Genomic DNA, 18,154 nt, shown 5'->3' on the forward strand with positions numbered 1-18,154 from the left:
ATGTGAATGTTTATTAACAATGTTAAGTTGCACTTCACCATCTCATTTTATTTATTTTTCGAAAAGATTTGTTAATTTGAAAGGCAGAGTGACAAAGAGCAAAGGAGAAAAAGGGTTATGGAGGGATGTAGAGAGAGGGGTGGAGGAATGGAGGGAGGGAGAGAGAGAGAGAGAGATTGATTCCATCTACTAGTACACTCTCCAAATGCCCCCAACAGCCAGTGCTGAGCCAGACTGAAGCCAGGAGCCACAAATTCCATCAAGTCTCCTATGTGGGTGGCAGGGTTCCAAGAGTTTGGGCCATCATCTGCTATCTTCCCAGGAGCATTAGCAGGAAGCTGGATCCGATACAGCGTAGCTGGGACTCATACTGGCACTCTGATGTAGGATGCCAGCAAGGCAAGTGACAGCTTAACCTGCTGTGCCCCAATGCTGGTGCCATTGACCAACTAATTTTAAAGACATCCTGATGGGTTGACGTTCATATGCACTGCAATCAAATAAGTCAGTCTTTTCCCTTTCTTGGAAAATTTTGGAAGTAAACTAGAAAGTGATTTTATATTCATACCTGCATATTATGTAAAAACCATGACCACATTATACACATAAAGTTGAAATTGAGGCTCCTAATCAACAGGTCAATCCATTAGTCATTGTATTTCCACACCTATATTTACCTATTGTTTTCTACCCACTGGATAACCAAGCATTCTACTTACAGCTCACCATAATAGAGCAATCTCTTTTCAGGATTGTCCTTCAGAGCCACAGCCATGTGGCAAGCAATAGCAGTTCACTCTGATCAGAGCTCATGTATCCCACTGACCCCTTTGAGCCAGGCTTTAGGAACCAGACTTGAATCCTTTTGTCATTAGTCAAATGGCTTTAGAGAAACCCCACTAAGGTGGTTCCTCTCCTGTTGGTAATAAGGAAAAGAATTAGCAGAATAGATGCAGACCTTCTGGGTTTGCTCAAGCCTATCCTAAATATATCCGTTCCATTGTACAGTAGCTGCATCTGTTACTGCATGTCATGAAGAATATGAGTACACCTTGCTCACAATCGGTGATTCAGATTTCGTAGTCACTTCATGATGCATTATCAAGTTCTCAGTCTTAAAAACACCTTTTCCATATACCAGTGATTATTTTTTCATTTAAACAGGTTTTTTTTTTTTGTTGTTGTTGTTGTTGCAGAGAACGTACTTTGCTTAGAAGTCTTAGCGTTCATACTTCTCTTCTCTTGTTGGATTCACTTAACAAAGCATCCTTTCACCCCAGAAGTCATTAGTGCCATCTGATTCACCATATCATCATGTGGTAGACCCAGATAACAGAGAGTGTTATGCTGCAGCCTACATCTGTTTTAAGTCATGCCTTGGATGCCTCTTGAAACTGATAGCTTCCTGAATCATCTAGGATATGAGTCAGAACAGTACTTTGAAGTGAAATTTGTGTTATCTAAAACCCAAAAGGGTCCACCCATGCTATGTCTTTTGCTTTGTTACACAAAGTATAAGGTGTGACTTTACAATAGAATAATATCCCTGCACATATTAGACCAATGGACATCTATTGCACCTCTTCTATGTAGCAGTCCTTGGATGTTCAAAGGATTTTTTTCCCATTCTCTTGAACACAAGAAGGGACTACAATTTTGGTTACTGAAGTGGGAGAAAACCAGGAGAATGTTGTTTCACAGAAGTCAAAGGAACTCAAAGTGACAAGTGTGTGTTGAGGGGAAAATGATAATTTTTTTCAGACACTGTGGTTGGTTCAAGAATGCCTTAAGAAATAACCATTAGCAAAAACAAACAAACAAACAAACAAACAAACAAAAAAAAACGAACCATTAGCTTTGGTAATGTGAAAACCCTGACAAGGCAGTTTCATTGGTGTTACAGACATGAAAGTTTATTTGAATTTGTTTAAGAAAGGGAAGAGAAGATGTTTAAGGATTTTCTGCAAACAGGCACAAAGTAATAAGGCAATAACTGCAGGTGGATGTGAGGTATGCATTGATCCCAGGAGTGTTTGGTGAAATAAAATTGATATGACCTAAGTAGGCATGTTCCTATTGCTTCCACCTCCAATAGCAGGAGCTTGCACCTTCTGAACTTGCAATCATTCAAATATGCTGTATGAATGAATGAACTTTCCCTTTCTTTTTAGACTTCATTTCAGCTTATTGGGTATTTATTGTCTTGAGTGCAGCTAAAACTCGAGGAGGAATCGTGAGAAAATAAGACATAGAAGAAGCATTCATAAGACAATCAGTGCATGATTTCACTGAGCAAAGAAGGGAAATGTATCACAGAGGCTCCATTGCTTCTGAAAGTCTTCAACTTTCTGCTCCCATGTTGCTAACAGATAGGTCTTTACTGCTACCACGACCTCTCAGTGTCCCATAGTTTCCAGCAAGTTTTTGCAGATCTGAGCCCTTGAACACAGAGTGGGAGCACTGCAGATGGTTGTGATAAAGCTGGGTGATCTTAGAAAACATTCAGTCTCAGCTGAACATCATATGTGGTGGAAATTATAGGCAACACACTGCTACTGCATTCTCATTCAGGCATCAGTGATGTATTATATTAATAAATGTCCATCACATTATTTCTATGACTATATTAACTACAGTGATGATTCTCTTACTATAATGTTAAATTTTATTGCTTAACATTGATTTGGGAATTATACCTTTTTACTTTTTTAAAGATTTATTTACTTGTCTGAAAGAGTTACAGAGAGAGGGAGAGATCTAGAAGATCCATCTTCTGGTTCACTCCCCAGATGGCCACAATGATCAAGACTAGGACAGGCCAAAGCCAAGATCTAGGAGCTTCCTCTGGGTCTCCACATGTGCAGGGGCCCAAACACTTGGGCCATCAACCACTGCTATTCCCAGGCCATTAGCAAGGAGCTGAGGTGGAACAGCCAGGGCATGAACCTGGGCTCATATGAGATGCTAATGTTGCCGGTGGTGGCTTTACCTGCAGTGCCCCAATGCTGGCCCCAGTGCCACTTTACTTTTAAATAAGATTACTGTATCTCTTCTTAAATTACCAGTGATTGATTTTATTATGAAGTTTATATCTCTTCATAGAATGAATTAATCAGATTTGTGTATATTTTTGGTTCAGGATATTATATAGCTTGAAAATGATCTGTTCTATGACCCATGAAATTATATGAGCAAAAATGTGTTTTGTTTTCTATTGTAAATCTGTGAGTTTTTTTCCCAGAAATTCATTGAATTCATTACAATATTCTCATTTATTCATATAATACACAAGCAAAATGCACTCTTAAATCTTGTTTTAAATCTTTGATATATTTTCTTATTTGATTTATGTTATACTTTTATTAATCTATACTCATTTTTTAAATTTTATTTAAGTTATACAAGTTTCTCTTTACAGATTCTGGACATTAACCCTTTATCAGTTGTGTAGTATGCAAATACTTTCTCCCATTCTTTCAGCTGCCTCTTTGCTGAGTGTTTCTTTTGCAGTGCAGAGGCTTTTGATCTTGATGTAATCCCATTTGACAATTTTTGCTTTGATTGCATGTACTTCTAGGGTTATTCCAAGAAGTCTTTGACTATGCCAATGTCCTGCAGTGTTTGGCCCAATGTTCTCTAGTGATTTGATGGTATCAGATCATAGATTTGGATCTTTGATCCATTTGGTATGGATTTTTTTTGTAAAGTGTAAAGAATGGGTCTAGTTTCATATTTCTGCACATGGAGATCCAGTTTCCCCAGCACCATTTGTTAAAGAGACTGTGCTTTCTTCAAGGATTTATTTATTTATTTATTTGACAGGCAGAGTGGACAGTGAGAGAGAGAGACAGAGAGAAAGGTCTTCCTTTGCCGTTGGTTCACCCTCCAATGGCCGCCGCAGCCGGCACACTGAGGCCAGCGCAACGCGCTGATCCGATGGCAGGAGCCAGGTACTTATCCTGGTCTCCCATGGGGTGCAGGGCCCAAGTACTTGGGCCAACCTCCACTGCACTCCCTGGCCACAGCAGAGAGCTGGCTTGGAAGAGGGGCAACCGGGACAGAATCCAGTGCCCCGACCAGGACTAGAACCCGGTGTGCCGGCGCCGCAAGGCGGAGGATTAGCCTAGTGAGCTGCGGCGCCGGCCTAAGGATTTATTTTAACTCCTTTGTCAAAGATAACTTGGTAGCAGAAGCATGGACTGGTTTTTGGAGCTTCCATTCTGTTCCATTGGTCCAAAAGTCTGTTCTTGTGCCAGTACCAGGCTGTTTTGATTATAACTGCTCTGTAGTATGTCTTGAAGTAAGATGTTGTGATGCCTCTGGCTTTGTTTGTGTTATATAAGATTGCTTTAGATATTCAGGGTCTCCTGTGTTTCTGTATGAATTTTAGCATCATTTTTTTTTCTAGATCTGAAAAGAATGTCATTGGTATTTGGATTGAGATCACATTGAATCTGTAAATTGCTTCTGATAGTATGGACATTTTAATGATGTTTCTTCCAATCCATGAATATGGAAGATTTTCCCATTTTTTTCTGTATCTTCTTCTATTTCTTTCTTAGTGTTTTATAATTTTCATCATAGAGATCTTTGGCATCCTTGGTTAAATTTATTACAAAACGTTTAATTCTTTTTGAAGCTATTGTGAGGGGGACTGATCTTAAAAGTTCATTTTCAGCCATGGCATTGTCTGTGTATACAAAGGCTATTGATTTTCCTGTGTTAATTTTATATCCTGCCACTTTACCAAACTCTTTTATGAGTTCCAAAAGTCTCTTTGTGGAGTCTTTTGGATCCCCTGTATATAGGATCATGTCATCTCTAAATAGAGATAGTTTGATTTCCTACTTTCCAATTTGAATCCCTTTGATTTCTTTTTCTTGTCTAATGGCTCTGGCTAATACTTCCAGGATTATATTAAATAGTAATGATGAGGCCGGCACCATGGCTCAATAGGCTAATCCTCTGCCTGCGGTGCTGGCATACCGGGTTCTAGTCCCAGTCGGGGCACTGGATGCTGTCTCAGTTGCTCCTCTTCCAGGCCAGCCCTCTGCTATGGCCTGGGAGTGCAGTGGAGGATGGCCCAAGTGCTTGGGCCCTGCACCCCATGGAAGACCAGGAGAAACACCTGGCTCCTGGCTTCGGATCAGCGCAGTGCGCCAGCTGCAGCATGCTGGCCACTGCAGCCATTGGAGGGTGAACCAACAGTAAAAGGAAGACCTTTCTCTCTGTCTCTCTCTCTCTTTCTCACTGTCCACTCTGCCTGTCAAAAAAATAGCAATGGTGAGAGTGAGCATCCTTGTCTGGTTGAAGATCTTAGGGGGAATGATTTCAGCTTTTCCCCATTCAATAAGATGCTAGCCATGGGTTTGTCATAAATTGCCTTGATTGTGTTACGGAATGTTCCTTCTATACCCAATTTGCTTAAGGGTTTCATCATGAAAGGATGTTGTTGTCTTTTATCAAATGCTTTCTCTGTGTCTACATAACTACATGTTATTTTTTTCAGTTTGCGTCTAGATAACTACATGTTTTTTTTTCAGTTTATTAATGTGATATATGACATTTATTGATTTGTAAATGTTAATCATCCCTTCATACCAGGAATAAATACCACTTGGTCTGTGTGAATGACCTTTCTGATGTGTTATTGGATTCAATTAGCTAATATTTTGTTGAGGATTTTTGCATCTATGTTCATCAGAGATGTTGATACATAGTTCTCTTTCTCTGTTTTCTCTGTTGTATCTTTTTTTTTTTTTTTTGACAGGCAGAGTTAGACAGTGAGAGAGAGATTGACGGAGAGAAAGGTCTTCCTTTTCCGTTGGTTCACCCCACAAATGGCTGCTATGCCCAGCATGCTGTGCCGATCTGAAGCCAGGAGCCATGTGCCTCCTCCTGGTCTTCCATGCGGATGCAGGGCCCAAGGACTTGGGCCATGCTCCACTGCCTTCCCAGGCTACAGCAGAGAGCTGCACTGGAAGAGGAGCAACCTGGACAGAATCTGGTGCCTCAACCGGGACTAGAACCCGGGGTGCCAGCGCCACAGGCAGAGGATTAGCCAAGTGAGCCACAGCGCCGGCCTGTTGTATCTTTTTCTAGCTCAGCAATTAAGATAATGCAGGCTTCGTAGAAGGAGCTTGGGGGTTTCCTCCCCTTTAGTTGTTTTGAATAGTTTGAGAAGAATTGGAATTAGTTCTTCTTTAAATGTCTGGTAGAATTCAGCAGTGAATCTGTAGCACTGATTGCTATAAACTTCCCTCTAAACACTGCTTTTGTGTATCCCATAAATTTTGATATGTATATTGTCCTTTTAATCTGTTTCAAGAAATTTTTTTATTTCTCTTTTGATTTCTTCTATGACCACTGTTCATTTGGGTACATGTTGTTTGTCTCCATGTGCTTGCATATGATCTAGAAATTTTTGAGATGTTGATTTCCAGCTTCATTCCATTGTGGTCTGAGAAGATGCATGGTATGATTTTGATTTTTTTGAATTTTCTCTGACTTGCTTTATGGTCCAGCATATGGTCTCTCCTAGAGAAAGTTCTTTGCACTGATAAGAAGAATGTATTCTCAACTGTGGGGTTAAAAGTTCTGTAGATACCAGTTAGGCCCATTTGGTCCAGAGGGTCAATTAGCTCTGTTATTTCTTTGTTGTTTAGTTAATCTGTATATTGATGAAACTGGGGTGTTGAAGTCCCCATTACTATTGTATTGGAGTCTGTGTCACCCTTTAGATCCATTAACATTTCTTTTAAATAGCCAGGTACCCTGTAATTGGGTGTGTATACATTTATTATAGTCACATCTTCCTGTTTAATTTTTCCCTTAATCATTACATAGTGCCATTCTTCATCTCTTTTAAATTTTTATATTAAAGTCTATTTTGTCTGATATTAGGATGACTATAGTTGCTATTTTTCTGCTTTATGTTAGCATGTAATATCTTTTTCCATCCTTTCACTTTTGGTCTGTGTTTATATTTGTTGGTGAGATGTGTTTCTTTTAGGCAGCAAAAGATGGGTCTTATTTTTGAATCCATTAGCCAATGTGTATATTTTAACTGGAGAGTTAAGGCCATTTACATTCAAGGCAACTGTTGATAAGTAGCGACGTGGACCTGCCACTTTTCCATAAATATTCCTATTGTTTACTTTGGATTTCTTTTGTACTTTTACAGGGATGTTTTCTGCTTTCACATTCTTTCATAGCAATGGCTGTCTTTCTGTGTTTCTATGTGTAACACATCCTTAAAGAGTCTTTTGTAAGGCTGGACAAGTGGCAACAAATTCTTTGAAATTCTATTTGTTATGGAAGATCTTTATTTCACCTTCATTCATAAGTAAGAGCTTTTCAGGGTAAATTGAAATGGGTTGACAATTTTTTTTCTTTTAATATTTGGACTATATATTGCCATTTCCTTCTAGCCTCTAGAGTTTCTGATGAAAAGTCAGCTGTGAGTCTAATTGGAGATCCTCTGAAAGCAATCTGGCATTTCTTTTGTGCACATTTTAGAATATTTTCTTCATGTTTTACTGAGAAAAGTTTGACTACAATATGTCATGATGAATATCTTTTCTGGTAATTTCTGTTAGAATGTCTGTGTGCTTCCTCTATGTAAATGTCCCTTCTTTCTCCAATTTCTGTAATTATTTCACCAAATAGGCCTTCTAATTCATTCTCTCTTTTAATACCTTCAGAAACACATTATTTCACAATATTTATGGCATACTATCAAATATTGTTGGGTTGTTTGATAGTATCCCATAATTCTCCAACACTGTTTTTAAATTTTCTGTTTTCTTTTTCTTCTTTTTTTCTTTATTGGTCTGACTGTAAGATTTCTAAACATTTGTCTTCTAGTTCAGATATTCTTTCTTCTGCCTTGTCAAGTCTGCTGTTAAGTCTTTCTACCACATTTTTCATTCGATCTATCGAATTCTTCATTTCTAATATTTCATTTTGATTTCTCCTTAAAATCTCAATTAAATGGGAAAAATTTTCATTCATGTCATGCATGGTTTTCTTTAGTTTGTGAATTTGCTTCTGATCGCTTTTGAGTAATCTTATTTTGAATTCTATTTCCAGCATTTCCTCAATTTCTTCATCTTCATATTCTATTATTGACATATTGTGTTCCTTTGGTTGGGGGGGGGGTGTCATGGCTTCTTCTTTATTCTTGTTTCTTGAATTTCTGCAGTTGTTTTTAGGCATTTGTGGAGTTGATTTTTGTTTCCTTTTTTTCTTCTAATGGCTTTTATCTTTGAGCTATGCCTCTGTGGCTTAGTGGAATATCTGCAGTTTTAGTGAATACCAAGAGATGTGTGGTGGATATGGCCAAGGAGCTCTGGTCAGTGCTCCAGGGTGGGATGGGTATTCAGGGTAACACTCAAGTTGGATGTGGTAGATCTCAATGCCCATGTGTTAGTCCTCAATGTGTTTTGTACCACCTTATGAACTGCACAAATGATCTGTGCAGTCCTCACTATGAGCATAGTTCCTACTGCAATGACATGCTCTAGGCAACCAAGGAGCTCCAAGTGTGTGGACTTCACCCAGTGATTGCCCCAAGACCCAGCTACACCATGTACCTTCTCATGTAACCACTAGGTCCCTACAGTCTCAGCAAACAAGGCTCCCAAAGTTGCCAGGTGCAGAGGTTACTCTCTGCCCTGCCAGCCTGTCCATCAACAGAGAGGCAGATGTTCCCTGAGACAGCTCTGCCTAGGTGTCTCGATCCTGGGAAGCTGTGGGTACCTCATGATTCTACATTGTTGTCCAGCCACCTCCCAGGCCAGGCTCAAAGTCAGTGGGAACTGTGGATTGTTCTGTCTGCTAGAATCTCTGGATCACACACATACACAAGAGCTACTGGCCTAATGTTGCTCTCACCCCACCACTGCTGCCAGTACTGCTAAGAAGAAGGCATTCTGTCTCAGCCAGTTGCTGTGTGTGCACACAAAGGCTTCCACAGCTCCCACCCAAACCCAAAATGGTGCCTTCCCTTTCTCAGCTGGGCAGCGGGCACTGTCAAATTAAGTTAGGGCAAGATGAACATGCCCCGTCTACTTCCACTGAGTCTGCAGCCACCACCAGCAACTGCTATTCCCCAGGGCTCCAGTCCAGATTCATGCCACATTCTCCCTCCAGCTATATCACCACAGGTTGCAGTCTGGTCTCACCTCCATCTCCAAGCTGCCATCCACTCCAGTTCTCAGCTACTGCAGTCCTGTGTTGTGTCCCTGTTTGTAATATGTGTCTACACCCTCCACACAGGTCCACAGTGTTCCTCTTCCTCTATTAGGATTTCCAGTGCAGTTTTGTCTCCAATTTCCCCCTACACTTTTTTTTTTAATGTTTATCCCTAGCCTAGTGCAGGAATACGCCATCTTGGAATCTCCTAATCTATACTTATTGATAGGAGATTTGCTATTCTATTATTTGTTTCAAAAACATTTATTCAAAGCTCTGAGCTGAAGCACTGTTTTCTAAATTATTTATTTCTTTTTGAATCCTTTTAAATTTCCCTTCACCTACTTACCATAAGACAATTTATTTAAATTTGGGTTATTTAATTTTTTTAAAAATGGGTCATTTAAGCCAAAAGTTTTATTTTTTAACCAACTAATACTTTTTTCATGTTAATGTGATTTAATACAAAGGGAACAGATTCAGTGTAGTTTATAGATATAATTCAAAGAATATAATGAAACTACTTCCTTGGCTTCTACCCCCTTTCTCTCTCCTTCCTTCCTTCATTTCCTCTCTCCCTCCCATCTTTCTTTCTTTGCTTCATTCCTTTCTTGCTTCTTTCTTCCTTCCTTCCTTTCTTTCTTGGTTTTTGAGATAGCATATTTTAAGTTACATTATAGTAAAAAGCTTAATGCTCCATCAAGTGACGAGTTCAACAAGTAAAAAGTAAAAAGACTCTATTTCAGCAGGAATATAGGCAAGGGCTTTAAACAATAACCAAATTAAAAAATGACCATTTCACTCATATACAGTGAATGTTAAAATAACCACAGATCATTAAAACTGTAGTAGTATATCATTCACAACCAGTGGATGTAAAACAAAGTTTGACAAAACTATATTTGCAGCAATATTGACACACACAGGCATTTCTTTCATTTAAAATTTTTTTTTCTTTTTTAACCTTAGCTCTCACATTTAAGGTAGAATATATGGTATTTGCCTCTGGGTTTGGCTTGATTCACTCAATATGATGTCCTCCAGTTGCATCCATTTTTTTCCAAATGATAGACTTTCATTCTTTTTATAGGTGAATAATATTCCATTGTAATATATAAACCACATTTTTTTATCCATTCATCTAATGACAGACTCCTTGGTTACTTTATCTACCTAACTCTTTAAAAATATGCACTTGGTGTCAGTACTGTGGTACAGCAGGTAAAGCTACCACCTGCAATGTCAGCACCACGTATAGACACCAGTAGGAGTCCTGGCTGCTCCACTTCTGAACCAGCTCCCTGCTAATGTGCCTGGGAAAGCAGCAGAAGATGGCCAAGATATTGTACCCCTGTATACCTGTGGGAGACCTGGATGCTGGCGTTGGCCTGGCCCAGACCTGGCTGTTGTGGTCATTTGTGGAGTGAACCAGTGGGTGGAATCAATCTCTATCTTCCTTCCTCCTTCCCTTCTTTCCTCCCTCCCCCCCTCCCTTCCTTCCTCTCTCTCTCTTTCCCTGCCTCTGCCTCTCCCTCTCTGTAACACTGTCTTTCAAGTAAGTGAACTGATCTTTTAAAAAATGTACTTAACATTTTGAATTTACTTTGAATATAATTGTAAATGTTTCCTTTATATTTTCATGTATATTATATTCAGTGCTAACTAAATTCTTATTGATCACATAATTTTCCCCCTCAATCTGGTAAGAGAATATTTTGGGGGAAGAAATTATTTAAATTATAAAATTTAGAATTTCAGTTATATCTAATTTTATTCTATTATTTTCCACACTATGTGGATTATATGATGTTCACTTTAAAACTGTACTGTAGTTTAGTTAATATGTTACAGTTATTACAAATGTTCCTTGAATTATTGAAAAAGGTGTATTCTTTTTTTTCTTTTTTTTTTTTTTAAAGATCCATTTATTTGGAAGGCAGAGTCACAGAGAGGCAGAGGCAGGGAGAAAGAGAGAGAGAGAGTGAGAGTGAGAGCGCGAGAGAGAAGTCTTCCATCCGCTGGTTCACTCTCCAGATGGCCATAACAGCCAGAGTTGTTCCGATCCAAAGCCAGGAGCCAGGAGCTTCTTTCAGGTCTCCCATGAGGGTGCAGGGGCCCAAGGACTTGGGCCATCCTCCACTGCCCTACCTGGCAACAGCAGAGAGCTGGATCGGAAGTGGAGCACCCCAGACCCAAACCAGCACCCACGTGAGATGCCGGCACCACAAGCAGTGGCTCTACCCACTATGCCACAGTGCTAGCCCCAGGTGTATTGTTTTTTCATCAGACTACAGTATATATAAATTAATGGTCATGATTACATTTATTAGTAATAGCAGTCAGATAATCTCTGTCCTCATTTATTACTTTAAAAAAGTAATAAAACTTTTATCTGGTATCTTATAATCTGTTAGTTACTTGATAATGCCTTCTCCAATAATTGTGTGTATGTCAGTTTCTCTTTGGATGTCTAAATGATTTGCTTGATTTTTTCTCTTTTAATATTTCCACTTTTGTCATTATTATTATTATTATTATTATTTTTTTTTTTTTGACAGGCAGAGTGGACAGTGAGAGAGACAGACAGAGAGAGAAAGGTCTTCCTTTGCCGTTGGTTCACCCTCCAATGGCCGCCGCTGCAGCCGGCGCACCGCGCTGATCCGATGGCAGGAGCCAGGATCCAGGTGCTTTTCCTGGTCTCCCATGGGGTGCAGGGCCCAAGCACCTGGGCCATCCTCCACTGCACTCCCTGGCCATAGCAGAGAGCTGGCCTGGAAGAGGGGCAACCGGGACAGAATCCGGCGCCCCAACCGGGACTAGAACCCGGTGTGCCGGCGCCGCAAGGTGGAGGATTAGCCTATTGAGCCACGGCGCCGGCTTGTCATTATTATTATTATAAAATGACTATTTTGTTTTTTGCCTCAAATTCCTCTATTACAACATTTCCAATTTTTCCTTGAACGTGTTTTTCTGTTTGTTAAAATGTGTTCTTTTACTTTTAGATGACTTTCATTTGTGTCTCTTCTGAGCAGAAAATTATCAGATTGGAGTTTTGAATGCAAAGTAAGTTTTCCCTGGTACACAGTAGCACACTAGACCTTGCTAATTTTCTCTTTGTTTTGTTTCAGGTGGGCCATAAAGCATGAAGGGACTAGTAAGCCAGGCCAGTGGAAACATTCCCGAGTTGAAAATCCTCTGTGGAACAAGCTTGCGTACATGTGGCCAGTCCTGCCCAGTGGCCAGCTGAATGAGGTTGTATTGTTGAGTAGGCTGGTTGTGTAGTCTAGTGGCTATTTAGTATGGTGTTTGTCAAGACATTTAAGGCCCAGTGTGTGGTCAACTTTCTTCAAACGTTCATGCATCTGTTGAATTTCTGCTGTTTGTTTAAGAGAGAAAACTTGCTAATTCTTTTTATCAAATAATTGGGAGATGTGTCTAAGTCTCCTATTATAGAGACAAATCTGTTTATTTCTTGTGGCCTATCAGATTTTACTTTATGTATTTTAAAATTTAGTTCTAGCACACCCATGTCCAAAACATTACCATTCCTTGGTGAACTGAAGCTTTTATCATTATGTAGAAACTCTAGCTCTACTAAAAAGTCTCATTTTTCTCATATTAATAGAAATATCTCAACTTCCTTTTGCTTATTACTTGGCTAATATATCTTCCTTCCGTCTTTTCACTGTGTATATTCTGCTTCACGTGACGCCTCAATATTCAGCACACAGTAAATTGAAACAAATTTGTCTGACAATCTTATACCTAAACTAAAGCAGTTCATCTATTTATTGTAGTTGAAAATTTACACAGGTTTTTCAACAAGTTCATGGAAAATACATGTTATCAAAAAACTATGCATGGATATCGACAATTTTTGCACTAGAATAGACTTATCTTTAATTCTATTTTCTCATGGACTTTTTGAAATACCCTCCTATTTTATTTACTATTGGCTTTCTACTTGTTTTGGCTTTTCTATTCCTTTCTCCTTACCCCCTCCCACCCGTCTTATGTTCTTTTAGATTGACTATATTTTTCCTTATTATACTTTTACCATCTTCTAGTTTGACCATGATAACCTCAATTTCTGTTCATTTTTGTCAATACCCTGAGCATTTTAGCTTACATACACAAACAGTCAAAAGGTAAAGCTAATGAATGTGTTTACTCTTCTTAAATAATCAAGAACATGAAAGTATTTTAATTTCAACCATATGATTTTTATGTAAGCTATTTCATCGTATATTTTAGTTTTATCTTTTAAAAATTTTCACAAGATACTAATATTGTGGTGTCATACAATATTTTTTAGATTTACCCTCAAATTTTTATCTTTCTTGCTGTAATTCCTTCTTATGTCTCAGTTCATCTACCTAGACTTCTCTTCTGACTTATATACAGCATTCTTTTTGTTTTGATGACAAATGCTTCAAGTCTATACTTATCTTAAAGCATCTTTATTTTTTATTTTTATTTTTTAAGATTTATTATATTTATTTGAAAGACAGAGCTACAGAGAGGTAGAGACATAGAGAGAGGTCTTCTATCTGCTGGTTCATTCCCCAGATGGCTGCAACAGCCAGAGCTGCACCAGTCTGAAACCAGGATCCAGGAGTTTCTTCCTGGTCTCCCACGTGGATGCAGCAGCCCAAGGACTTGGGCCACCTTCTACTGCTTTCCCAGGCCACAGCAGAGAGCTGGATCGGAAGAGGAGCAGCTGGAACTAGAACTGGCACCCATATAGGATGCCAGCACTGCAGGCCAGGGCTTTAACCCACTGCACCACAGTGCCAGCCCCAAAGCACCTTTATTTTGCCCCCGTTCATATAAAGTATTCTCAGTTAGCAAACTGAGGATATTATCAATGCTCTCCAACTTCCATTGTTTTCTTTTTAAGATTTATTTATTTATTTGAAAGTCAAAGTTACACAGAGAGAGAGGAGAGGCAGAAAGAGAGAGAGGTCTTCTATCTGCTGGTTCACTGCCCAACTGGCCACAAAGGCTGGAGCTGCACCAATCTGAAGCCAGGAGCCAGGAACCAGGAGCCATCTCCAGGTCTCCCACATGGGTGCAGGGGCCCATGGATTTGGGCCACCTTCCACTGCTTTCCTAGGCTTTAGCAGAGAGCTGGATCAAAAGTGGAGCAGCCAGGAATTGAATCGGCACCCATTTGGGATGCTGGCACTGCAGGCGGCATCTTTACCTGCTAAGCCATCATTCTATTGAACACAATCTATCTTTTCTTTATGACTTCTTTTAACATCTTCTCTATGATGCTCTGTATTTTATTATAAGATATCTGACAGAGAATTTCTTTTTATTTATTCTGCTTCAGCTTTCAGATTCTTTGGGGTCCATGAATATATGCACTGGTTTGTTGCATCGTTTCTGGAAAATTATCACTGACCTTTCTTCCAGTATTCCTTCTTGCATATCTTTTGCTGCGCTGTCTATGGAACTCTGACTAGCTACATGCTAGAACTCCTTATTTTGACCTCCATTTGACTTGGCCTCTCATATTTTCCATGTCTTAATCTTTTATGATGCATTTTCCATTATATTTTCAGATGTTTTTCCTCAGGATTATTTTTCATTCATCTTTGTCCACTGTGTTTTAAATCTTTTTTTTTTTTTTTTTTTGACAGGCAGAGTGGACAGTGAGAGAGACAGAGAGAAAGGTCTTCCTTTGCCGTTGGTTCACCCTCCAATGGCCGCCACGGCCAGAGCGCTGCGGCCAGCGCACCGCACTGCTCCGATGGCAGGAGCCAGGAGCCAGGTGCTTTTCCTGGTCTCCCATGGGGTGCAGGGCCCAAGCACCTGGGCCATCCTCCACTGCACTCCCTGGCCACAGCAGAGGGCTGGCCTGGAAGAGGGGCAACCGGGACAGAATCCGGCGCCCCAACCGGGACTAGAACCCGGTGTGCTGGCGCCGCTAGGCGGAGGATTAGCCTAGTGAGCCGCGGTGCCAGCTGTGTTTTAAATCTTAAGGAAGGATCAGCCTGTAGTGCGAATTCTCAATGAAGATTATTTTTCTTCTCCCACACAATGAAAATATTTGCAAATGTTTATTTAACTTGCAGTTTTCTGGAGAGATCTTCTTTCTGGTTTGCCTTTCTGGTGAAATTTAGTCTGTTGAGATTCTTGTTCCATGAAGATATAAGGTCTCCTTTTAGACCTCTCAGCTTGACTGGGCCCTGGAGTTTGTCTCCTGTGCCTTTCCCCTGCAAGTGCACAGAAGCAAAAACTCAAGTTCTCCCGTATTCAGAAAATCTCCTTAAGACAAAAGCCAGCCTCAGCATTTTCCTCACTTCGATGGGTTTATAGTATGTGTTATTTTATTACTAGGTCAAAAATACATTCTAAAAGATTTTTAAAACATTTTTTCCTGAATTTCTTAGTTGTTTTCAGCAATGAGTCAATCAGTTTACATAACTTATGTATTTTGTGGTCTCAGTTTTTTTCCAATTCTCTTAAATCATGATTCCCTGTCCCTCCTCCTCTATTCCATCAGTGGATCTCAAAACTTTAGAGGAAGGATATATGGCATTTGAAATCAACTGGTTGTTGCTTAGGCTCCCCAGAGATGCTGTATTTTCTGACTTCAGTGAAGCAGTAGTCTAGAAAGCTGAGGTTTGTTGAAAGAAGATAGAGTTCTTCAAAATAATGGAAGCAGTGGCTGGTGCTGCGGCTTAATAGGCTAATCCTCCGCCTTGCGGCGCCGGCACACCGGGTTCTAGTCCCGGTCGGGGTGCCAGATTCTGTCCTGGTTGCCCCTCTTCCAGGCCAGTTCTCTGCTATGGCCCAGGAGTGCAGTGGAGGATGGCCCAAGTACTTGGGCCCTGCACCCCATGGGAGACCAGGAGAAGCACCTGGCTCCTGCCTTCGGATTAGCGAGGCGCGCGGCCACAGCACACCGGCTACAGCAGCCATTGGAGGGTGAACCAATGGCAAAGGAAGACCTTTCTCTCTGTCTCTCTCTCTCTCTCTCACTGTCTACTCTGCCTGTCAAAAAAATAAAAATAAAAAAAATAATAATGGAAGCAGTAGGGTGGGCAGCCCAAGTCGGATGAACCTACACGTGAGGGTCAGGGTTTGCAACACTAGTGAAGCCAACATGGAGTCAAGCCTGGAGCAGCAGCAGAGAGAGACCAGGAAGCCTAGTTGAGTCCCTTCCCCCTTAAAAAAGACGGTCGACTGCACTCATTATAGATTTTTCCCCCGATGTGCAGAAAGAATAACAGCTAAAACAGAGCAGGCAGGATAACTTATACTTCAACTCCTGGTAGGCAGATGGCAGCAAGTTGCCCACTAGCCAGCGAGGAGCAAAAGCATGTCCTTAGAGGCTGCTGCAGACCCCGGACAGCACAGGGGCCTGCATGTCGACAGCGGGTCCCCTTTCCCATGGTGTTAGTTTAGTGAACTTTCATTTAAACTGAGAAACCACACTGAGGAGAGGGGGAGGGGAGAGGTACATTTGTGAAAGAAAACAACAGTTCTGGTAAAAAAAAAAATGTGAACCTTCAGTTTGATTGAGTATGCATTTAAGAGTTCAGAACTTAAAAAATAGGCTATTTTAAATGGCAGAAACTGGAGCACCTCTGATTGGAGTTTTAAGCTTCCTGCCCATCTAATGGATGCATGGGGATTAGGGACACCTCGTAAGAAGGTACTTCTTGGCCAGCGCCATGGCTCACTAGGCTAATCCTCCACCTTGTGGCGCCGGCACACGGGGTTCTAGTCCCGGTCAGGGCACCGGATTCTATCCCGGTTGCCCCTCTTCCAGGCCAGCTCTCTGCTGTGGCCAGGGAGTGCAGTGGAGGATGGCCCAAGTGCTTGGGCCCTGCACCCCATGGGAGACCAGGAGAAGCACCTGGCTCCTGCCTTCAGATCAGCGTGGTGCGCCAGCCGCGACGGCCATTGGAGGGTGAACCAACAGCAAAGGAAGACCTTTCTCTCTCTCTCTCACTGTCCACTCTGCCTGTCAAAAAAAAAAAAAAAAAAAGGTACTTCTTTATGAGAAAAGTGTAAATAATGAAAATTTATACAGATATGTCCTTGTCTGTGTTTTACCATTAACACATAGGTAAAAGTACTTCAATAATTAATTACTTGATTTAAAGTCAAATGGTGATTCTATCAGGAATCTAACTTACCCAGGTTCTTTCTAGTAATGATCTTAACATTTTCTGTTGATGGTTTGGAATTTGGTGACTAAATGATCTAAGGAATGAATTCAGACTGCTCTAAACTTATTCATCCAATCAAATAGAACAGTAAATTTTAGGCTGAATGATTGACTATTTCTTCATGGCAGCAAAATTCTGGCCCTTATGGTTAACTGAAAAAAAATACTAAAGCACTAAAATAAGCTAAAATCAGACATATTGACTGAATAACTCAGTCTAAGGGTCTTGCAACTTCTTGAAATGTTTGAGATCAAACCTGCTTAACAGTCATGGCACTCTGATAACTTTCCCTCAAGTTAAATATGATCTATTTTGCTTCAAGTATAGAACCATCTTATTTGAATGAACTGTATTTTCTTCCATTCACATTTTCACAAAATTGTTTTATTTAAGCAGAAATATTATTTTATTCCAATGTTTACTTAAATGTAATTAGTATTTTGATTGGTAAATCTTTCCATATAAATAAACTATGATTGGGAAATGTGACATTCATATTTTAGTATCCAAAACACTTTGGGCACCATAAGCATATGCATAAATTTTACAGAAGATTTAACCAACCAATTTTATTATATATTTAACTGTTCTTCATTATATATTTAGGTAATGCACACAGCACAGGAAGGAGATAGACATGGTCTCTATCTTCATGAAGCTTCCAGTGTAAGATAGGCTATGAGTCAAGAAGGAAGAAACCAGTCAGGAAAGAGGCAGAGTTGATAAATAAAAGAGAAAGAAGGTAGAGGAAGAAACTCCCAGAGACAGTT

General features: G+C 40.2%; 1 protein-coding gene across 22 annotated transcripts in view; it reads left to right on the forward strand.

The window, feature by feature from the left end:
• DCDC1 (doublecortin domain containing 1) overlaps positions 1–18,154 on the forward strand; it is a 557,706-nt gene that overhangs the window by 451,188 nt on the left and 88,364 nt on the right. For all 22 annotated transcript variants that reach the window (XM_070071610.1, XM_070071601.1, XM_070071604.1 and 19 more), the window contains one exon: positions 12,324–12,447. In XM_070071610.1, the coding sequence (XP_069927711.1) occupies positions 12,324–12,447 (124 nt within the window). The remainder of the gene's footprint in view (positions 1–12,323; positions 12,448–18,154) is intronic.

This window comes from Oryctolagus cuniculus, chromosome 1, assembly GCF_964237555.1.
Source record: "Oryctolagus cuniculus chromosome 1, mOryCun1.1, whole genome shotgun sequence".
NCBI classification, from domain to species: Eukaryota; Metazoa; Chordata; class Mammalia; order Lagomorpha; family Leporidae; genus Oryctolagus; species Oryctolagus cuniculus.